Source organism: Diospyros lotus, chromosome 15, assembly GCF_014633365.1.
Source record: "Diospyros lotus cultivar Yz01 chromosome 15, ASM1463336v1, whole genome shotgun sequence".
Taxonomy (NCBI): Eukaryota; Viridiplantae; Streptophyta; class Magnoliopsida; order Ericales; family Ebenaceae; genus Diospyros; species Diospyros lotus.
In genome coordinates, this window is record NC_068352.1 from 23,552,028 (window position 1) to 23,575,732 (window position 23,705).

A 23,705-nucleotide genomic window follows, 5' to 3' on the forward strand; every position below is an offset into this window, starting at 1 on the left:
CTACAAGATACCAAACTCAACAAAAGCACAACCTATCACCCTCAAACAAATGGGCAAACTGAGGTACTTAATCGAACTTTAGAAACCTACCTTCGTTGTTTTGCTTCCTCAAAATCGAAGGCATGGTACATATGGCTACCTTGGGTTGAATTATGATATAACACTTCCTACCACACTGCTGCCAAGGTGACTCCATTTCAAGCAGTGTATGGGCGAGAACCACCACCCTTATTGAGGTTTGAGAAGGGAACCGCCCCTGTTTCAATGGTGGAACAGCAGCTGGTTGAAAGAGACTTAATCCTTGAGGAATTGAAGACCCAACTGATGAGAGCACAAGCTGTGATGAAGAAGAGGGCAAACCTGAAAAGAAGGGAGGTGAAATACAAGGAGGGAGACTGGGTTTATTTGAAGTTAAGGTCCTATCGACAAAAATCGTTGGCTGCCCGTGCAAATGAAAAGTTGGTTGCCCGCTATTATGGTCCATCTGAAATTGAGAAGGCAATAGGTTTGGTAGCTTATAAGCTGATACTTCTATCTCATTGTCCAATCCATCCGGTATTTCACGTATCACAGCTACAGGAGACAAGAGGGGCATTGGAGGCTAATGTGGAGCTTCCTCGACAGCTTACTGAAGACCTTAAGATGCTGGTGGAACCGGAGGCAGTGCTAGGAGTTTGACTAGGGTTCGAAAGGAACTTACAGGGGTTCAAAGTGCTTATACAATGGAAGGGGCTACCTCCATTGGAAGCTACTTGGGAACCTTACCACTTGATCCAGCAGCAGTTTCCATTTTTCCACCTTGAGGACAAGGTGAAAGTTGGGAGGGGGAGTAGTGATAGGCCCCCAGTTTACTTGACTTACCAAAGAAGGTCCAAGGGGCAGGGGCAAGGGGGTAAATTGGATGGCTGGCATAACAGCCAGCCATGTGCATAAGGATAGAAAAGGGAAATCGTTGGGTTGTGTAACAACCCAGCAAGTGCGTGTAACAGATTTCTGTTGGGATGGAGAGGGGGAAGAATATGTATTTGGGGGGGGGGGGGGGTGTTAGATATCATTCTTGTATTGAGTCTTGGGAGAGTTAAGGGCCTCTCGAATGCCTAGTTCTTCTTGTAATCAGATTGTCGTGAGAATTTGAATTCAGTTTTCAGTGAATTTTCTTTGGGCTCTCATCATAATCATTCAACACCTTGCTAAAGGAAATAATTTTGTTTTTCAGGATGCCAAAGAACATCTTGGTGCATTGGTTGACAAGCTTGGTCCATCACTGGCTGATATAGATGTAAGGAAACTGCATTATGTAATTGATCTACAGGTTGGGTAATAACTAGGTGTTGCATATTTCCTTCTGTTTTATGTGAGTATGTAATCTAAGCATTTTTTATTTCATCCTTTTGATGCTAATACTTTTTTTTTTTTATATATTTTCAGTTGTCGGTGAAATCACCTCGCACTCCTGCTGATACTGCCGAGCAAGGTGATGTTGCATCCAAGAAACCTGATGTCATGCAGTTTTTTATGCTTAATTTGGTATCTTTATTTTATCCTAACATAAATGACTTCAAAGTTTTTTCTCGGTCTACCACTTGTTAGTGCTGTTGTCATGCAAGCAGTTCTGGAAATTTGTCCACAGACAGTTCCTGGAAAGTGCTGCACTTGCTTCACAAAATGAGCTGTAAAGGATAGGGCCCTATATAACCATTCATGATACTTCATCTTTACTATCATGGCTTGTAATGCCCACTGTTCACAACAAGAAGAGGAAAAAGAAAATATTTGGAAGACATAGCAGTTATGTGCTTAAATTATTGTATTGATCTTGCATGGTTGATGCTTGGTTTGGAGAAATAGAATGGCAAAAGTAGCTGCTCGTTACATGTATTTAACATTCAATTTTGACCTTTTGAGGAGCATCTCAGGAGGACATTGGAAACAAAAATATGCTAGTATTTTGGAGTTTTATTGTTTTCAATAGAAAATTTATGTATGAACATGAGCATTAAGATACTCAATTCGTATCTGGTCCCGCAACTTTTAAACCTTTGAATACGTGAGCAGTAAGCGTCAGGGTTTGGTAACCATATCTGGTCTTATATCTTCCAAATCTTTGGATATATGAACTGTTACGGTGACTGTCCCAAAATATGCAAGGCTGATTAACAATAAGTGATCGGCTTCAATTTGAAGCCAAATTATTTGATACAAGGTTTAGCTTTTAACTGTAGACTGATGTGCATGCTTTAAACTTAAATAAGCCTAAAATTTGATGATCTGATTTTAATATTGCTTTTGTGGGAAGAAGCTTATCTTTGATTCCAGATATTCCCTGCACGGTGTCTTTCTTCTATCTGGTCACGCATCTTCCAAACCTTTGCATGCATGAGCTGCAAGGGAAAATGCCAAAAGTGACTCGAGGCTGAGGAAGTAACAATAAATCGTCAGCTTCAACTTGAAGTTGTCATAGAAGGCAAATTATTTGTTATAAGATTGAGCTTTAACTGTAGATTTATTCATGTGCTTTAAACTTAAAATAAACCTAAGATCTAGTGAACTTTATTATGTTGCTTTCATAGATAGAAACATTTTTTTTACACAATGATTCTCCAGAGTTTGTCTTCTAGTATGTTCTTTGCTTGGTTTTTGTTGTATGGATGTTGTTATTTGGAATATTATATATGGCTTCAGAAACCCGCAATTATTTTGCAGTGACATTGATATTTTTGTTGGTCATCCATATTTAGGGTTTGTAGGGATATTCTTCCATCAGAACCTAGAAGTTTCAAAATTACTGCTTAATTTTGAGTCTACCTCAAGTTGTACTTGATGGGCATTTTCTGCTGATATGTTCTCATGACAAACATGTTGGTGTTTATGTTAATAGATTATGATGAGAAAGCGGAAGATGCCGTTGACTATGAAGACATTGATGAACAGTATGAGGGACCGGAGATTCAAGCTACTTCTGAGGAGGATCTTTTGTTGCCCAAAAAGGATTATTTTTCTACCGAACTTTCAGTGGCTACTTTGGAGCAGAAAACTTCAGTGTTTGATGATGAAAATTATGATGATGAAGAAGAAATTGAGAAAGAACGTGATTTGGATACCAATGGTGAAATTCAAAATATGTCGTCTGATTTACCACACGATCCATGTATGTCTTTTAGGTTGGAGTTAATTGGTTGTAACTATACTCGGCTATGTAGTTTGCGATTGATCGTTGTTTGATGAGATTTGCTTCGTCATCTCCCCTGCTGCTACATGTTATGCATATGCTGTAAAGTTCAAACAATGTACTTGATTATTGTTCCTAAAATTTTAGCAACATTTGCATGTGTGGTTTTTGGATATGAGGTCTGCCTGCACATTCATAGCAGGCCAGATTCATTCTTCTTGTTTGGAGTGTGATTGTTTGGCCTATTAGTTAGGCTTTCTGGACACATACCAGCTTGCCCTTCTTGTTATCTTCTTTCAGTGTGGATATTTTTGAAAGAGATTCAGCTTGTATATGCTATCAGGATGGATAATATGTTGGATCTCCAAAAGGTCTTCTAAACAAATTATAGAACATTAATAGAATTTATTACTTCATTTATTGCTGGGTAGGTTTATTACTTCATTTATTGTTTTCGGTCCAGATGCTTATCTAGGGAAGAGTTTTGACATTTGTAAGCTCTATGGCAGGATTTATAGTCTATGACTGGAGCTAGTGGTCTCTGTTGTGACTATTTGTTTAATAATATTGTTAGAATTAATCAAGAATGGTGCCTCTTTGTACTGTAAGTCATACCCCATAAATTAGAGTTCTAGTCCCACTGAATTATGTAATAAAAAATAAAATACATCATCTTATTTTGCTTTATATCCCTTGTTCTCTGGTGTTGGTATCCCTAATGCTTAAAGTTCCTGCTTTCTTTGAATCAATTTCTGATGAAATTAGCATATTGTGCACGATTATGATTGTTTAAACAGCAAAATTTGGATCCCCCTTGAATAAAGTCATTGTCTTGGTCAAGGTTTTATGATATCTTATATATACATCTCTGATTTTTCTAGGCTTTAAGACGTTAGAGAAAGAAGGTATTATATTCCTTTTATCTTGTTAACATTTGATGAATATGCATGCTCCTTCTCTAGGCAAGCACGGTGATACTTCTGCTGTACTTTCTGAAGAAGAGGAAGATACTGGGGTTGACCAACTGGTTGTCTCTCCCGAGGAGGAGAAATCGGCTGATGATATGGAAGATTATGAGGTCTGCATTGGACTCGTTTCTCATTATATTTTTTGCTTTTATGTTCATATGTAATAGCAATTAACATTCTTTCTTCTAGATCCATCCATATCCAGTCACTTTAAGCTGACAGGCTATGTTCTATTATTGACAATGCAAATATATCTGTATTTCGTCAGAGAAAATTGCCTTAAAATTATACTATTGTATCTTTCATGTATCAATGGATTGCTTTCCTTTTCTATATATCTTTAGTACAACTGATTTTCTATTGGCTTGCGGTAATTATATTTGCCAAATTTTGTTATTTGTTTATGCTTGCTGCTGTTTGCATGACACTTTAGGAAGATGCTGAATTGCTGGAGAATCTGCTTGATGATAATAGTTCTACACAGCTACCAATTTTGTGTGTGGAAGGTGGGGCAGTCATCCTACGTTTTTCTGAAATTTTTGGTAACTATGAACCATTAAGGAAAAGAGAGAAGGACAAGAAGTATACAGTTCCTAGAGGTATGTAATTGTGTTTATGTTAAAGAATATTCTTCCAGACTCGATGCTTCCATTTTCTCAAACAATGCCATTGTGGAAGTTTTAGACAATGCTTCTTGTATTGCTTGGTTTATGCTCTTCCTAAATATAAGAAACAACTAGTATTCTAGTATTCTTAAGAAGCATTTCATGTTGATTTCCATTCCCCCCCCAACACACACACACACACACACACCTTCTAACATGAGCACAATTTGCTTCTTGGATGTCTCTGTAACTTTGGGCTTTGTTCATCCAGAAAAATATAAGACTGCCGATTCTTCTCTTATAGTTGAAGATGATGAAGAGGAGTTCCTGAGGGGTACTTTTCAAGGCTTTTCTTTCACGAAGCAAGCACCCACAACTCAAGATAATGTTTCAGGGACAGTGGAAGAGGAACTAGAATCAGAAAAATTCAGTTTTGTCCAAGAGCCTTCCGTGATTGCTTCACAAGTTAATGAGAAAAGGCCAGACTCTTATCTTAGTGCTGAAGCAATGAAAATGGATGCAGCATTGAATCTTTCTACACAATGGTGTCGTCCTTTATCCCCTGAACTTTATCCTTTTGATCAGCAAAACTGGGAAGATCAAATTATCTGGGACAGTTCTCCTGCAAAAAGTGACAATGCTGCAGAAAGTTGCGAGGCCCCTGGACCTGACACTGAAGATTTATTTACCATACAAACAGAACTGGAAGCCCAGCAACACAATCTTCGGGAGCTGCAGATGGAATCTGATGAGAGAGATCATGGGTTTTTTCTTCAGAGCTGCCCCGTTTTGGTGGAGTCTTTTGGCTTAGAAAAATTTTCAGATCTCACAGATCAACCCTCATCAGAAAGCAGATTTCATCCCCAACTCTTGAGGTTGGAATCACGATCAGAACTTCCAAATGAGTTAGAAGGTAGAACAGATGATGCCACTAAGGAGATCCATCAAAGTGATACTATGAAGCGTTTTAGCAAACTCATATTACAAAACAGAGACTTAGTGGAAGGAACTTGGTTAGACAGAATTATTTGGGAACCACACCAGTCCATGACAAAACCAAAGCTAATCCTTGATCTTCAAGATGAACAGATGCTTTTTGAAATATTAGATAACAAAGATAGTAAACAACTTCGTCTTCATGCTGGGGCTATGTTCATAACTCGTTCTATGAAGTCCAATGGTGGAGATTCTATGGAGGTCCATGGCCATGGAGTTGCATCTGGTGTTCGATTCAACATTGCTAATGACAAATTCTACTCAAATAGAAAAATCTCTCAGCAACTGAAATCACATTCTAAAAAACGAGCTGCCCATGGTGTCAAAGTCTTGCATTCAACACCTGCACTCAAGCTGCAGACAATGAAACCAAAATTAAGCAAGTAAGTTTTCTCTCTCCAAAGGTCTTTCACATTGTTGCTGTTCTTGTCATACTGGATGTAAGAAGTCACCGTAATATGCTCCTTTGCTATTCTCATATGAATCCTGTCTTAAACTTTCTTGCATGTAACTCCTTTTGGTTTAAGCATATCTTTTACTTGCTAAGATATTTTCCATTTTATCAGTAAAGTCTTGCCTGTTGTTTTGCAGTAAAGATGTTGCTAACTTTCATCGTCCAAAATCTTTATGGTATCCACATGATAATGAGGTGGCCCTCAAAGAGCAAGGGAAACTACCTACCCAAGGACCTATGAAAATTATATTGAAGAGTTTGGGGGGAAAGGGAAGTAAGCTTCATGTGGATGCTGAGGAGACCATTTCTTCTGTCAAAGCAAAAGCTTCAAAAAAACTAGGTTGCTATTTACCTATTCATGTTTGGTATACTTGATTTCTCAGTGTTGACATAGTTTCTTGAATCACCATCATATTTCTTTAATTCTTGTACATTATGCTTAATTCTGGGAAAAAATTACATCTTGTTTCTTATTTTTTCTTTCTAGATTTTAAACCATTGGAACCAGTGAAAATATTTTATTGTGGACGAGAGCTTAAAGATCACAAATCCCTTGCTGCGCAAGATGTTCGACCAAACTCATTGCTTCATCTTGTTCGTACAAAAATACATTTGTTGCCTAGAGCACAAAAGGTACCTGGTGAAAATAAGTCTTTGCGGCCTCCTGGTGCATTTAAAAAGAAATCTGATCTTTCATTGAAAGATGGACATGTCTTCTTAATGGAGTAAGTTATTGGAAAGTCTTCATCACTGTCTTTCATGTGTAGTTGGAATCTCCTTGAGTATAAATGAGTTCTGTTTATGCCTTTATTTGGTTACATTTTATGGTTGCATAAAGTGGCAAGTAAACTCTGGTTGATGTTGCAGCTTCTTGTTCATTCTTAGTATTGACAGTATTACCCAACCCTTTTATTCTATTTATTCTTCTGTGTTGTGGGTTGTTGATTTGCAACTATCTGGATCAGATCATATTTCATCTGGACTGAGATTTGTTTAACATATTTTGCATAGTTATAATATTTTATGAGTCATTAGTGTTTATGTTGGATGAGATTAGAAGATCCAAATGAATAAGGATTCAAAGTTAGTGTGATAGAGGTTGAGGATAAAGGAAGAATCAGCACACAAGTATACTTTAAATTAGATAGATAATCCTAAAGTTTTTTGAGTTATATTTTAAGTTGTAAAGTGTGGTATATCTCCTAAGTTTTAGGAGATGACTCACCCTAGTTTCTAAGGGATAGATTACCTAAATTTTCTCTTAATTTATAGGAGAAAAACTAGGATGTAACCTATATTTATTCTCTCACACATTCAATAGAAATTAAGCAAGCATTCATGTTCTTCTAAGCTTGTTTCATGGTATCAGAGCTACTGTTTTGATCATAAACAGTAGTAACGTGTTAGTTGTTTCGATCATGGCCAAAACACACCAAAACCCTACCCTAACAAAAGCCCCAGCCACAAGCTCTCCGAGCACCCTTCCTTCATCTCCTTCTCCATCAAATTTTTCCACAACCCCCATTGATAATCACTCTTTACAAATTACTCAACACAAATTAAATGGGAGTAATTTTAGACAATGGTTTCAATCGGTAATGTTGGTGATTAAAGTCAAGGGAAAAGCAGAGTATCTAATCGGTTTAGTTCCCACTCCAACTACGGTAGCCACCTATGGCCTTTGGGAGGCAGAAAATTCTACTATCATGGCCTAGTTAATCAACTCTATGGAGCCAAAAATTGGAAGAACATACCTATTCTATGAGACAACAAAGGAGATTTGGGATTCAGTCCAAGAGATGTATTTTGACTTGGAAAACTCCTCTCAATGCTTTGAACTCAGGTTAGCCATTAGAACAACAAAACAAGGTATGATCAATGTGACTGAATATTTTAATATTTTGGTGGAATTATGGCATGAAATAGATATGTTTTATACTGTCAGTTGGGAATGTCCAGCTAATAGTAACAAATACAACAAGATGGTAGAAAAGGATCGTATCTTTGATTTTCTACATGGTCTTAACCCTGATTTTGATGAAGTTAGGAGGAAGGTTTTGGGCACAAAGCCCTTACCATCCCTTAGAGAAGTGTTTGCAGAAGTAAGGAGGGAGGAAAGCAGGTGTAAAGTAATGCTCTAGCACCTAAATGATCCTATTTTAAATCATCAAAAATCGATCCTTGCCTCTATCAAACAGGGAGATTTTCCATCTAAAAATCAAGGGAAAAAATGTGGTGTGACCATTGTAAGGAACCCTACCACACAAAGGAGACCTGCTGGAAGATCTATGGCAAACTAGCAAATTGGAAGCCACGAATCCAAAAGGAAGCCCCAAGATCAGCCTATGATGCAGAAGTGTCCAATGAAACTAGAAACAACCCAAGTTTGAATCCATCTGAAGATCAGATCCAAGCCTTATACAAGCTACTCAATCAAGGTACAACCCAATCAAGTTCACCTAATCCTTAGTCCACAACATCTATAGGCTTGCAAGGTAACTCTCAACACTATTCCTTAATTTCAAAGAGGTTTCCTAAGAATGTGTGGATAGTTGATACTGGTGCATCAAATCATATGTCAAATTTTGAATGTTTAATGACTGAGTGTACACCTTGTAACTCCTCTATTGATATATCTATGGCTAATGGCACAACCTCCCTTGCCTTGGGAATTGGAACAGTATGTATCTCGAAACTAAGGCTCAAATCTGTACTACATGCTCCTGGGTTGCAACACAATTTACTATCAGTCAGTAGAGTTACCAAGGATATGAACTGCAGTGTAATATTTTACCCATCTTATTGTTTATTTCAGGATCAAGCATCGGGGAGGATGATTATCAGTGCTAAGGCAATGGACGGTCTTTACTATATGGTAGGGGATCTCCCGAATACCTCTTCAAATAAAGTTGTCCTAAAAGTGACGACCAATGCCAAAGTCTTGTTATGGCATAAATGTTTAGGACACCCTAGCTTTCCTTTTCTAAAATCCTTGTATCCTGAAATTTTCATCAATAAAGAGCAAGTTTTTTCATGTGAACAGTGCACTCTTGCAAAACAGCCTAGATCACACCATTCTATTCAACCATATAAGCCCTCAAAACCATTTCACTTGATACATAGTGATATTTGTGGTCCTTCTAAATGTCCTAATATCACTGGTTCTAAATGGTTTATAACCTTCATTGATGATCATTCTAGAGCTTGTTGGGTGTACCTAATGAAGGAAAATCAGAAGCTAGTAGCATTTTCCAAAGATTTCACAAATTCATTTTGAGTATCTTCCAAACTTCTATTGAAATCCTTCTAATTGACAATGGCCGAGAGTATTTTTCTAATGATTTCACAAACTACTTGGCCAAGCATGGTATTTTTCATCAAAACTCTTGTCCATATACACCCCAATAAAATGGGGTGGTTGAAAGGAAAAATAGAGATCTCCTAGAAGTGGCTAGAGCTATGGTGTTTACTACCAATATTCCTCATTTCTATTGAGGAGAAGCTGTCCTTACAATAGCTTATTTGATCAATTGTCTTCCTTCTAAAACCTTGCAATTCCAAACTCCCCTTGGCACCCTTTGTACTCTATATCCAAATGCTCCCTATATATCTTCAATTGATCCTAAGGTATTTGGATGCTTTGTGTATGTTCACAACAATACTCTCTCTCGAACCTAATTAGACCCCAAGGCCCACAAGTGTATCTTTATTGTGTATTCTCCCTCCCAAAAGGGATACAAGTGCTATTGTCCTACCAACCACAAATTCTGTGTCTATCGATGTCACTTTCTATGAGGATCTCCATTTTATCCCTCTCATGCTTCTCGTGAAGTAACTAATGATCCTCTCCTTTTCGTCTTTCCTCTTGATCCTACATTGCCAGTATGTTCTCAAGGGGGAGCATCCTCAGCATCACCTCGTGACAACACACTGGTAGAACCTATTGCCTCTAATTCCTCTGATTCTCATGCTTCTAATTCGTCTCTTGACTCTAAGCATGAGATAATAGGTTCTAGCCCTCATTTTCCCCCACATACAACAGTTGACAAGCCTCTCTTTGTCTATTCTAGATGACCTAAATGCTAGCCTGAACCTCAGCAAAGTCAACCATCACTCCCAGATGCTGGTCCATCAGAGGAGAATATTGCCCCTCACAGTATTGAGGGGATTGCTACACAAGGAGACATTACTGACAACAGTACTACGAAGGGGGATGGTTTGGATTAGGTTGTTCCTATAGCTCTGCGAAAAGGGGTAAGATCATGTGTTCAGTACCCTATTTCTAACCATTTAACATATGCAAAATTGTCTCCCCAATTTAGAGGATTTGATGCAAAAATTGACAGCATTGAAGTTCCAAAAAATATTCAAAGTGCCATGAGTGATCCTAAATGGAGAGTTGTTGTGATGGAAGAAAATGAATGCCCTAGTGAGAAATAAGACTTGGGAGATTGTAATAGTGCCTCCAAACAAAAAATTAGTTGGATGTAAATGGGTATTTATTGTGAAACATAATGCAGATGGAAGTGTTGAAAGATGTAAGGCTAGATTGGTTGCCCAAGGGTTTACACAAACGTATGGGATTGATTATGAGGAGACATTTGCTCTGGTTGTCAAGTTGAATTCTATTCGGGTGTTACTATCTATTGCTGTGAACTTAGATTAGCCTCTATTTCAATTCAACATTAAAATTCCTTTCTTAATGGTGATTTGGATGAGGAGATTTATATGAAGATTTCCCTAGGTTTTGAGCATGAAGTTGGCAGTGAAAATGTGTGCAAACTAAAGAGGTCCCTATACAGATTAAAATAGTCCCCAAGGGTTTGGTTCAAGAAGTTTAGCATGACTCTCAACCGATTAGGGTATAAACAAGGACAAACCGATCATACCTTGGTTATAAAACTCACTGGAAATGGAAAGAAAGCTATATTAATTGTATATGTTGATGATATTATTGTGACAGGGGATGATTTATAGGAAATTGAAAGCTTGAAGAAGTAATTGAAGATTGAATTTGAAGTAAAAGACCTAGGAATCATGAGATATTTTCTAGGAATGGAGGTGGCTCGGAGCAAAGAAGGCCTATTCATTTCACAATGGAAAAATACACTCGATCTACTTAAGGATACAGGAATGCTAGCCTGCATACCAGCTAGGACTCCCTTAGAAAAAGGTTGGAAAGTTGAAGAAAAAGATGATGACTCCTCTGGTAGAGAAAAAAAAAAAGGTACCAAAGATTGGTTGAGAGATTGATTTATTTGTCATATTAGGCTAGACATAGCAAGAGTAATCAGTCAGTACATGTATTCTCCTACTCAAAGGCATATGAAGGCTGTGTTTCATGTCCTAAGATACCTCAAAGGGACATCTGGAAAGAGATTAATGTTCCAGAAAATTGAAAAAAGGGGAATTGAGGGCTTTGTTGATGTAGATTTGGCAGGTTCTAGAGAGGACAACAGGTTAACCTTGGGGTATTGTACCAAGGTATGGGAAAATGTGGTTACATGGAGGAGCAAAAAGCAATCAGTGGTGGCTTGCAGCAATGCTGAAGCAGAATTCTGAGCCATAGCCCAAGGAATTTTAGGTAATTTGGTTAGAAAGGCTAATAGAAGACTTGGGGATACCTTTATCTCAACCAACAAAGGTATTTAGTGATAACAAATCAGCTATCAACATTATGAAAAATCTAGTTCAGTTTGACCAAATGAAACATGTGAGAATAGATCAAAGTTTCATAAAGAGGAAGATTGAAGGAGGGATGAGTTTATCCTATATTCCTTCCACTGATCAGGTAACTGATGTATTCACAAAAGTTGTTGCAAGATCAGGGTTTGAATCCTTAATTGGCATGTTGAGAATGACTTGTATCTATTCTACAACTTGAGGGGGAGTGTTGGACAAGATTAGAAGATCCAAATGAAGAAGGATTCAAAGTTAAAAATGAGTGTGATAGAGGTTGAGGATAAAGGAAAAATCAGCACACGAGTATAGTTTAAATTAGATAGATAATCCTGAAGTTTTTTTAAGTTGTAAAGTGTGGTATATCTCCTAAGGTTTAGGAAATGACTCACCCTAGTTTCTAGGGGATAGATTACCTAAATTTTCTCCTATTTTATAGGAGAAAAACTAGGATGTAGCCTGTATTTATTCTCACACGCATTCAATAGAAATTAAGCAAGCTTCATGTTCTCCTAAGCTTGTTTCAGTTTATTTTGTACATTGCTTTATCTCTAACATTTCATTTGTCTAATGTATATATATTTTTCTCCATTTGTTTTTACTGAACTAATGGGAAGTAATAGAATGCCTTAGATACACCTATGCTCTTACAGCCGTGCTAGAAAAAGTATATCAATTACCAAAACAAAAAGGAAAAAGAAGTTTTTAAATTAATGGATTGTAGAGTTTCAAGATGGTGACGTCTACTGCACCATGCTTCCCAAATGTCAGCATTTTTTTCCTTTTAAGTCCAAATATCAATATTTTCAAGTCCAATAGACACACTTAAGGAGAAACATCGTAATGCAAGCAGTTTGTGGAGAGAGGGCGCTGGGGGTGGGGGGAGGTTTGGAGAGCTAGTTCCATATGGCTAGGTGAACGATGATTTATAAATTTAACTTGTTTTTCCATTTTAAGATACACCCTTATTGGGATTGATCTTTAAGAGACATTCTGATCTCTATTATATTATTTGCAGGTACTGTGAAGAAAGGCCTCTACTCCTGGGGAATATTGGCATGGGTGCTAGACTATGCACTTACTATCAGAAGTCTGGTCCAGGTGATCAAACTGGGACCTTGTTGCGTAATGGAAACAATAGTTTGGGGAATGTTCTCACACTTGACCCTGCTGATAAATCTCCTTTTCTTGGGGATATTAAAGCTGGCTGCAGCCAATCATGTCTTGAAACTAACATGTATAGGGCACCAATATTTCCTCATAAGGTGTCATCGACTGATTATTTGTTGGTTCGCTCTGCAAAAGGAAAACTTTCAATAAGACGGATTGACAGGCTCAATGTTGTTGGACAGGAGGTAGTATGGATATTTATTTTAGGTTGAGTCTGCAGGAATTTATTTATTGATCAAGTTTAAAGAGCCTTTTAGTCAATTCTTTTTGTTTGGTTCAATTGTTGTGAACTCTTATTCCATTTGTATGTTGGTTGCACCTTGCTTGATTCTTTTTGCTTCTCCAATCCACTTGTGGTGTGGGGTCAGATGTTTAGAGAGAGCTTTAAAGAGTACATTGTTGGGCTCATTTTCCAATAACACAAGTGTTTTGGATAAATTGTGAATTACAAACTACTTGGACAATGATTATCATTATCATGCTCCGTATGTAAATTTGTATGTGCTCATTTAAAATGTTTGGACTGTGTACCACTGCTAGGGGCAGTGTAAATTTGCACTTAATGATTTGTTTATTTTCTGCCTGGGAAGTTTCCTGTTACTGAGTTGCTTGAATATTAGGAAGCATCAGCATGAGGTGACTAAAGCATTGTTCAGCAAACCTGTTAGGAGACATATTCACAGAACTATAGTTGTGAGCTGCGCTAGTTATTAAATTTGGCATATGCACTGCACCTACAGTCTGGTTTGAGTTTGTGGTGCTTTTCTTTTGAACTCTCGGCCTGAGAAACCAACATCCTCATGCAATCCAACAAAGTAGGATCTATGTGTGTGTGTGTGTGTGTGTAGGTATGATATTGTAGTCATTGTTGCCTGCTTCCTATGGAATCTGATTTTTCAACGTTAGTGTAAACATCTGAAATAGTTTGTAGTTTCATGTTACCGAAGCCAGGGAACAACTTGTACATTATACACTCTTTTTTCCTTTTGCATTTTAGTCACAGTTTAGTCTTTTTACTCAGGCCATTTGCTATTAATGGGGTAATATAGGATTCCAAACAAAAAGCTAGAGTAAAAGCTGTGATATTGTTAAATCTGTCTGATTTGCTTTAACTTGGTTTCCTGCTAGGAGCCTCACATGGAGGTAATGTCTTCTGGAACAAAAGCTGTCCAAACCTACATTATGAATAGACTTCTGGTCTATATGTATCGCGAGTTCCGTGCTGTTGAGAAACGTGGTTCACTTCCTTGCATCCGTGCTGATGAGTTGTCTGCACAGTTCCCTGCCTCATCTGAACCCTTCCTTAGGAAAAGGTTGAAGCATTGCGCTGACTTGCAGGTATCCATGCCATCAGTGTTGGAGATATATTGCCCAAATATTTACCACTAGCTTTTTCATGTGAAATGTTCACATTCTCCAATAACCTGGATGCTTGTCGTGCATATGCAACAACCCACCAGAGAGGAACCAACGGACAACTATTTTGGGTCATGAGACGTAATTTCCGCATACCACTGGAGGAGGAACTTCGAAGGATGGTGACACCTGAAAATGTGAGTGTTGCTGTACTAATTCTATCTTAGTATTGTTAATAGCAAATATAACTCTGTTAGTGTAGTCGGTGCAAGATTTCATGTTTTAGCTTCCTAATTTGGTAGGGGCTTTGTAATCAGTGAAGTATCTATCATTTGGGATCTAAATATCGTACTCAACTGTATCAAAACCTCACCTAATAATTAGTTGGCTGAAGAGCTGCAAAATTATTTCCACGGGGGCTGTTTTCCCATGATATGTGTGGACAGAGTTGGGAAGATGGGAAATGCTAAGGTAAAAAGGAAAAAAAAAAAAAAAAAAGCCTGAGGTTTAGTGGAAAGATGCAAGGGAGGTAGCAGGAGATTTGTTGTCTTGGTAGTTAAATGAGTATGCACCCCTCTGCTGCTTAATGGAGCATTTCTCAAATGCTTTCACAGAGAAAATGTCTACTTTTTTAGCATTTTGTGATTGAAAGGACAGCGCGATAAAAGATGCATTCCCTCTTGTATGCGGAAGCAAAGCCAACTATGTAGAGTGAGATGTATAACATATTTAGGAGCTCAATCTAATGTGTGAATCTCTTGTAAGGCACATTTCTGTTTTATTTGTGTTTTTAAATTTCTATTTTTTTAGTCTTTATTGCCCTTTCTGTTAGGTCTGTGCCTATGAAAGTATGCAAGCTGGACTCTACAGGCTCAAACGATTAGGAATTATGAGGCTTACACATCCCACTGGTCTCTCATCTGCAATGAATCAGCTCCCTGATGAAGCAATTGCGTTAGCTGCTGCATCACATATAGAGAGGGAACTGCAGATAACACCATGGAACTTGAGTAGCAATTTTGTTGCTTGTACAAGTCAGGTAACTATATTTTTTTTCCTGTAAATAAGTCAGGCAACTATATTAACCTTGTTACGTGATTTCTTAGTAGTTCTGCTGTTCATGCTCTTGTTGGTCAAATATTTGTCTAAACTTGGACAGTTGCATGGTATTTTTGTTGAGGGGCTTAATGATTCAGGCATTTACAGTGGAGAATGATAATATTAATTTCACCTTTTAAACTGTTCATGTTCTTTCTCTCTCCCTCCTCCCTTTTTCCATGCAATCCAGTATCTAGGATCTTCCCCATCATATTTATACTTCATAATTTAACATGCTCGAGCTTACAACTGTTATGTCTTTGATTATACCTCGGAAAGCTCCATATCCTCCCAGCCTAAGGAAGTCATTGCATGCCCACACTTAGGTGTTGATCTTCTTTTCTTTATTGTTTTGCAGGACAGAGAAAATATTGAGCGTTTGGAAATTACTGGTGTTGGTGATCCATCTGGAAGGGGCCTGGGTTTCAGCTACGTCCGCACTGCTCCAAAGGCACCAATATCAAATGCACTGACAAAGAAAAAAACTGCTGTTAGTCGGGGAAGTTCAACTGTGACGGGAACAGATGCTGATCTTCGTAGATTGAGTATGGAAGCTGCACGAGAGGTGTGCTCATTTCTCTTTTCCTTTTAAGTAATTATCTGGTTCTATCATGTTTTACTTGAACCTGATAAGACTTTGTATGAAATTAGTTTTATGTAAAGGACATTATACTTCAATGCTTAATCCAGTTCAAAAAGGCTACATTCTAGTTTTTCTCTGCTCGGTATGATTGGGTAAAGCATAAATTTTCCTTTGGCTCAAGAGTGGCATTAATGGGTTAACTTAAGTTTTGTTTACACTGCCTATTGTGTGACGATATTGATGCAAAATTCTTGCTTTTGTTAGTTAAAAAGCATGCTCCGAGGTAATTGTATTTCACCATCCAATTTAGAGCAGGATTGCCTTACATGATTAGGGCTGCAAATGAGCTAAGCCCATAAAAGCTCAAGCTTGTTTGTTTAGATTTGAGCCCAAGCTCGAGCTTGAGTCAAGCTCAAAAGCAAGGCTCAAACTTGTTTGTTTAGAAGCTTGTTAACCTCAAACTTAGCTCATTTATATTAAATGAGCTATATAAGCAAGCTTCATAAAAGCTTTTTCATAAATTTTAAAGTCATTATAAGCTTGATTTTAGGCTCATTTATGTAGAACATATAAACTTAATGTATTTCAATATATATCTATATCTTGAATATATAAATAATATGGTAAAAAATGTATCAATTGTAAAAACAATCCATTATTTCAAAATATGTTCCATACAAGCCTATAAATGAGGCAACAAATGGTCCATGAACAAGCTTGTTCATGAGGCCAAACGAGCCAAGCACTTGAAGGCTCAAGCTTGGCTCATATACTAAATGAGCTTAAAAATCAAGTTCATGCTTGTTTATTTAACTAAATAAGCAAGTTTGAATAAGCCCTAATTGAGATAAGTTTCGAGCCGTTTGCAAGCAGCTCTATTCACTTGCAGGCCTATGCATGATACAAGGCAACATGATGAAATCAGTGGTAGTATAAAATTTGTAGGCCCTTGGCCAAAAGATAACCACATGGCATATGTGGCTTGCACATGCAAGATAGCTGAACCTTAAAATGTTTGAATTGGATCAGGGCATTTGACCTGAGGGATATCATTTATAATTTGGGACCTGAAGTTTTGCTCACTCAGCAGATTATTAATTCCCAGCAGCAGTTTCTTTGCTGCGTGATCTTCTTTGAGTCATTGGAGCACTGGCACCATCTTGGACAATTGAATATTCAGTCAGGAGTCTCCTCTGAGTCATTTGACCTTGTTATTGATTGGCAGGACAAGGAAGGAGTGAAAAAGCTTTTCTGCTTTGGTTTTAATTTGTATATTGCGGTTTGGTGGTCAAAGCTGAAGGCTTGTCAGAGGCAACATCCATCCACATGAGGGACTTTGACTCAATGATCAGGCTGAGGATGAGATTTTGGGGCATTCAAGTGATCGTTCTGACTAGGATGGACCAAGTTCAGATTGCCACCTGGAGTTTGAGAATATATACCCTCTTTTAGACAGGATAATTTGCAGAGTCTAACAAACTCTTATCACTAAGGAGTTTCAACGGATCTATCCCATTTGTTTGTGGTTGCCTCATATAGTATAGTGATCTTGTCACTCCAGTCGGACTAAGAGATTTGTAATCTTTTTGGGTGATTGTAGTGTAATCTTGAGGATTTTGTATTTTGGAAGTCACTCCAGAAGTTGTGTAAATGTCTACCTTTAATAGATCATTTCTTCGTTGGTGAGACATTTCTGATGTAAATAACAACCATCAAGAGCAACAATCTAGAAAAAGTAATTTAACAAGAAGTTGCAGGTTTCCTAATAGGATCTGTGTACATTTTACATCTTTTGTTCAGTAAGATTTAAGGAAATCTGTTTTGCCTAAATTGTGTATTGTTGTTCTTAGTTCAGTACGCTGTCCTTTCCAGGTTCTCCTCAAGTTCAATGTACCAGAGGAACAAATTGCAAAACAAACTAGGTGGCATCGAATTGCTATGATTCGGAAGCTTTCAAGTGAGCAAGCTGAATCTGGCATCAAGGTTGACCCAACAACAATAAGCAAGTATGCACGTGGACAGCGTATGTCCTTTCTCCAGCTTCAGCAACAGACGAGAGAAAAATGTCAGGAAATATGGGATCGGCAAGTTCAAAGTCTTTCTGCTGTTGATGGTGATGAATATGAGAGTGAGTCTGAAGCAAATAGTGACCTGGATTCTTTTGCTGGGGACCTAGAAAATTTGCTGGATGCAGAAGAATGTGAAGAAGGGGAGGGTAACTATGAATCCAAGCATGAAAAATTAGATGGCATGAAAGGGCTTAAAATGAGAAGGCGCCCATTGCAAGCTCAGGCGGAAGAAGAAATTGAAGATGAGGCTGCTGAAGCAGCAGAACTATGCAGGATGCTTATGGACGGTAAGTATTTTATAGATTAGTAGCTTTTTTTTTTTTTTTTTCTTGCGTGTGATTTTATTAGACCAAATAACTGATTTCGGAAGGTTATGCCAACCCTCTGCAGAGGTAATTAAGCCTTGAATGAAGTTTAGGTAATTTTATCTTTCTGAATGATCTTTTTTCCTCCAATTTTGCTTATATCTCTTTATCTGTGAATCCATGCATATGAAATGTAAAGAATATAATTGAGCAGCTCCCTTCTAGTCTAGAAGTTTAGACTACTATGACGCATGTAAACATGTTCTTTAAGATGTCATTTCTTTTGAGTGGACTGTATATTGCCCATTTTGTGATTAAAACGTTCTAAGTTGTTACCTGGCTGCCTCAATGGCTTGCGGGGTTTCAGGAAACAAATCTGCATCATCATATGTAGTTCACCATATTTTTTTCCCCCCAGATGATGAAGCTGAGCGAAAAAAGAAGAAAAAGCCAAGAGCTGCAGGGGAGGGATTGGGACTTGTGGATTCACACTTGAGTCTCAGTTACAATAATGCAGAACGGGTCAAGAAAACTAGTACAGTGGCTAAGAAAATGGCGAGGACTGGCCAACCTGATGAATCTTATACATCAAAAGAAAATATAATTTGGAATCCAAAGAAGGTTAGACAAGTTGTGGTTTTGATTTTGTTCTATTTGCACATTTTTGTGTATTACCTTTTTTTATATAGATTTTATAACTGGCACGCTGGAAATGTTTTGTTGCATCATTGTGGTATTGTTATCGTTTCTTGCTGAGCAGGAGGAAAAGCTTCTCGGTAAGAAGAACTTGTCTGGAAAGGCAAAAGTTATGAAAAAGAATGACCTAGAAAGCATGGGCTTACTTAACAAGAAAGTTAAAATATTGGGGGATGGAATTAAGGTAATTATGTCTATTTCTCTCTCTTAACTGCATGAGTCCAGACACAAACAACAGCTTTTTTTTTTTTCTCTTTTTTTTTTTTTTTAATTTGTGCGCGCGCGCGCACGTGCGTGCATGTGTTTTTCTTTGTTGCTTATGTAGTTTTCTACACCAGTCATGAATCTGAAGTGACATTTTTTGGGAGATGCATTTTTTTTAGTTTTCCTTACAGTAAGATCTGTGGCCTTTTGGCTTAAATGCTATTTTAATCACCCCGCCTGTATACAGTTTGTCAAGGAAAAGAAATCTGCTAGAGAAAAGTTTGTCTGTGGAGCTTGTGGACAGGTATGCTGCTTAAAGGTTGTCTTGCCCTCCGAGAAACATGAAATTATTTCATTTTGATTTCTCACTTGTGATACCAGCTTGGGCACATGAGGACCAACAAGAATTGCCCGAAGTATGGAGAAGATCTAGATACACAAGTTGAAGGTACAGAACCAGATAAGGCATCCACAAGGGCTAATTCCTCAGATCGCCTGGGTCAAACTCAGCAGAAAACTGTGACAAAGAAGCCTGTACCAAAAGGTGCAACTAAAATGGCTCTCCTTGAAGTTCCTGAGGAGGATAAATCTAGTTCGAAGACAAAAGTTCTGAAGGTCAAATGTGGCACCACTGACAAAGTTCCTGATAGACTTACTCCTACAGCCTCGCAAAGTTCTGAAAGACCAGTGACATCAGATGTAGAAGTTGGGAATAAACCGGCCGTTAAGGTTAACAAGATAATATTCTCAAACAAGATGAAATCCGATGATGCCCCTGTTGAATCTCACAAACCCTCTATTGTGATAAAGCCTCCAGTAGAGACAGAAAAAGACTTGCCCCGGAAGAAGATTATTATTAAACGCCCAAAGGATACTATTAATGTTGACCAGGATAGCAGGGATGGCGAAGCTGGTCTTGAGTACAGGAAGATGAAGAAAATTATTGAATTGTCCACTCTTGCGGAGCATCAAAGCAAACGCTTACCTGAAGAGAGCTCCAGTAAAAAAAGTAGAGAGGATAAAAGATGGTGGGAAGAGGAAGAGAAACGTAGAAATGCAGAGAGTGAAAGAGAAGAGAGGTCCAGGAGATTGTATGAACAAAGTAGGATACTGGAAGAGCAAGAGAGGTTAGCTGAGCTCAGGAGATATGAAGAAGCCCTAAGAGGAGAGAGGGAGGAAGAAGAACGACAGAGGGCAAAGAAAAAGAAAAAGAAAAGACCTGAAATAAGAGATGAATCAGATGATTATACAAATGACTTTCGTCCCAGAAGAACTGATAGGAGGCTACCAGAAAGAGAACGAACAGCAAAGAGGCAGCCAATAGTTGAATTGGGAAGGTATGGTGCAGAGTATGCTCCACCAAAAAAACGCCGTAGGGTGGGAGAGGTAATTGTACTCACTTTTTTCTTCTATCCATCTTTTCTCAACCTACGTTGTCGGTTTAGTTTTATTACCTGCCTCTGGAATGCCATTCTGCTGTTTTGTTTGGTTTAATGGATGAAGAAAATAAGACAAATATTGGTAGATCCTTGCACACACTACTTGCAGTTGCAGCTTGCTTGCTTCTAAATAGAGGAATAGGCGAAAGGATACTATGACATTGAATTTTCTTAAAACTTTCGACAAACATCTCTATCATGATCTGAATTATTATCTTTATAAGCTTTTTCCAGTTTTGGTAAATTGATTTGCACATACAGGTGTACCCATTTTCCTATATCTGATGTCAAATGCCAGCAAAACTCAGAAATTTGTGCCCATGTATTCTGTTTTTTTTTTATCTTTTATTTTCCTTGCAGAAAGGAAAAAAAAAGAAAGAGGATTGGGAGGGGAAGAGGGTTTGAGGTTTTCAAGCATATCTTCTTTCTGGCAGTGGCAAATCTTAGGGTGTGTTTGATAGCATTTAGTTGGAAAAGAAAATATTTTTCAACTTGCATGAAAAATAAAAACCGTCTCCCTCTAGATGGAATTTTTGATGGAAGAGAGAACAAATGATGTTTTAATGGTTGTATCATGGAATTTAATTCTATAGAAAATGTAGTGTGTCAAACAACAAACATGGAATCCAATTCCTTAGATGAGACATTTTTCATGAAATTTTCATGCTATCAAACACACTAATGTTACAAGTCAAGAAGCCATTAGTTTTAGTTACGCTTTTGGTAGAATTAGACACCCACTTGGAATCATAATTTACTCAGTTGTACTCGTATGATTTCTTGCAGGTTGGTTTGGCAAACATCTTAGAGGGCATCGTGGAAACCCTGAAGGAGAAGTATGACATATCCTACCTCTTCTTAAAACCGGTGTCCAAGAAGGAGGCCCCGGACTACTTGGACGTCATAAGGCGCCCCATGGATCTGTCGACAATCAGGGAGAAGGTGAGGAAGTTCGAGTACAAGAGCCGGGAGGAATTCAGGCACGATGTTTGGCAGATCACCTTCAATGCTCATATATACAATGACAAGCGAAACCCAGGTATTCCCCCCCTTGCAGATCAGCTCCTGGAAATCTGTGACTTTTTGTTAGATGAGAATGCTGCAGAGTTGATGGAAGCTGAAGCTGGAATTGAGTAGAGGGGGGGGAAGTTCACTGGAAAGAAAGAATAGAATGTTGTCAATTACATCCTTCCTTCCCCCCATTTGTTTCTTCATCTTCTCTTCTCGTTTCTCTCTCTTCTCCTGTTGTTTGTATGTAATATTCCTCCTCTTGCGATGGTTGCATCGACATTTCTTCTGTATCTTATATTTCTTCCTGCCTAATATACAATTGATCACAGAAATAATCAATTGAGCTCCCAAGGATCCAGCCCCCTATACGAGCTACGCCACTGCGCTTTCGATGGGCCTAATGCTATTATTATTATTATTTTACATTTACAAATATAAGAATTGATTTTGTTTTGTAGTATGGTGGTTATTTGTTTGGTGTGTTTTGTCAGCGTAAGCTCTAATTCTGCTATTTATACAAGTAACCTTCGTATCCAAAACGAATGGGCTCGTGTCATGTTGGGCTGGGCCACATGTGGGTCACATCAGATTGGACCCGGCCCGTTTAATTGTGCTTGGTCGCAGCATTTACTAAATCATACGTACCTCCAAATGAGAGAAATGACCTCTCACTAGCAAAACCTTGAAAAACTTCTAATATCCCAACTAAATGTAGAAAATGTTTGGCGAGGAGCAAGTAACGAGAGTTCAATCAATTGCCCACATCTAGGGCTCGGTACCAATTAATAGGCATGCCCATACGGGTCTTAGTTTGTCGGATCTTCCTCCACTGTGCAGGCGGCACATCTACAAACAGACTGGAGATGTGAGAACTGAAATCACCTAGGATTATTACTGTTGTCAGCTCTTCTCTGTCTCTCTGCTTGAAGAAAGTGGGCAAGAGTTTGGGTGTTTTCGTTCATGCTCACAGCATCAGTGCCCAGCTTCGAGCACAGTGAGAACCATGGCTTCGGCTTGTTTGTCTTCTTCTCCCTCGAGCTTTCAGCTGGTCTTCCTCTTATGGATCTTCTTGACAGCTCTAGGATGCTGGATACGCCTATCAGGCTCCCCAGAGTTATCCTCTTGTCCCTCGAGAAAGATGAAGTGGACTGCATGCAATATTGCACCATGTTAGTGACCACATTTAAGATATTGTCAGACAAAAGCTGGTCTTGTTTTCAAATAGCCTTTTTATATTTTCATGGTTGAGTATTCAACATCACTACTCTCCTCCTGTAGTGAACAAACTCATCCAACATATTACATTAATAAGTACATAGCTTATTTATATTTCATGTATTTATTTTTCATTCTAAATCATGATGAGAGAAACATTTCAATCGATTTGATTATTTTAATTTTTTTTAAAAAAGAGACCGAACCAAATCGAAATAATTGAAAAACGTAAATTTAGAAACCAAATCAAACCAGTCTACAAATTGAACCGAATCGAACTTCCAATTTCTATCAGTTAGGTTATTTCGGTTTAACTAAAATTTTGCTCACTCCTATTTAGTATTTTATGAATTAAATTAAATTTTAATATTTGTTAGACTAATTAAAATTTGACACATCACTAGGTGGGAACTTATTAGGTTAGAATAGGAAAGGTGTTAAATTTAAATTTCATAATTAATTTAATATTTAAATAATTACACATATTTAGACTAATTATGTATTAAAATTAAAAATAATAATATAAAAGATAAAATTAATCATTTATCTAATAGATTAAGCTCTTAGAATCCAACAACACATGATAATATATAAGAAATATAATTTATTTTTATGTAAGACCTCATTTTTAAATCCTAAATAATTTTTTGGATAATGCTAATAATAATTAAGGTGCTATAAGTATACA

At 37.8% G+C, this 23,705-nt stretch overlaps 1 protein-coding gene across 4 annotated transcripts in view; it reads left to right on the top strand.

Moving 5' to 3' along the window:
• LOC127792475 (transcription initiation factor TFIID subunit 1) overlaps window positions 1-22,177 on the top strand; it is a 58,776-nt gene extending 36,599 nt beyond the window's left edge. For 3 of the 4 annotated variants that reach the window (XM_052322973.1, XM_052322974.1, XM_052322972.1), the window contains 19 exons: window positions 1,217-1,312; window positions 1,429-1,474; window positions 2,879-3,148; window positions 4,132-4,247; window positions 4,571-4,736; window positions 5,014-6,121; window positions 6,330-6,532; window positions 6,680-6,917; window positions 12,890-13,226; window positions 14,170-14,379; window positions 14,502-14,594; window positions 15,230-15,436; window positions 15,854-16,060; window positions 17,951-18,434; window positions 18,871-19,073; window positions 19,213-19,332; window positions 19,600-19,656; window positions 19,734-20,738; window positions 21,578-22,177. In XM_052322973.1, coding sequence (XP_052178933.1) covers window positions 1,217-1,312; window positions 1,429-1,474; window positions 2,879-3,148; window positions 4,132-4,247; window positions 4,571-4,736; window positions 5,014-6,121; window positions 6,330-6,532; window positions 6,680-6,917; window positions 12,890-13,226; window positions 14,170-14,379; window positions 14,502-14,594; window positions 15,230-15,436; window positions 15,854-16,060; window positions 17,951-18,434; window positions 18,871-19,073; window positions 19,213-19,332; window positions 19,600-19,656; window positions 19,734-20,738; window positions 21,578-21,928 — 5,517 coding nt within the window. In that variant the 3' untranslated portion in view covers window positions 21,929-22,177. The remainder of the gene's footprint in view (window positions 1-1,216; window positions 1,313-1,428; window positions 1,475-2,878; window positions 3,149-4,131; window positions 4,248-4,570; window positions 4,737-5,013; window positions 6,122-6,329; window positions 6,533-6,679; window positions 6,918-12,889; window positions 13,227-14,169; window positions 14,380-14,501; window positions 14,595-15,229; window positions 15,437-15,853; window positions 16,061-17,950; window positions 18,435-18,870; window positions 19,074-19,212; window positions 19,333-19,599; window positions 19,657-19,733; window positions 20,739-21,577) is intronic. The other variant, XM_052322975.1, reaches the window with a different exon arrangement.
• The last annotated feature ends 1,528 nt before the right edge of the window (window positions 22,178-23,705 follow it).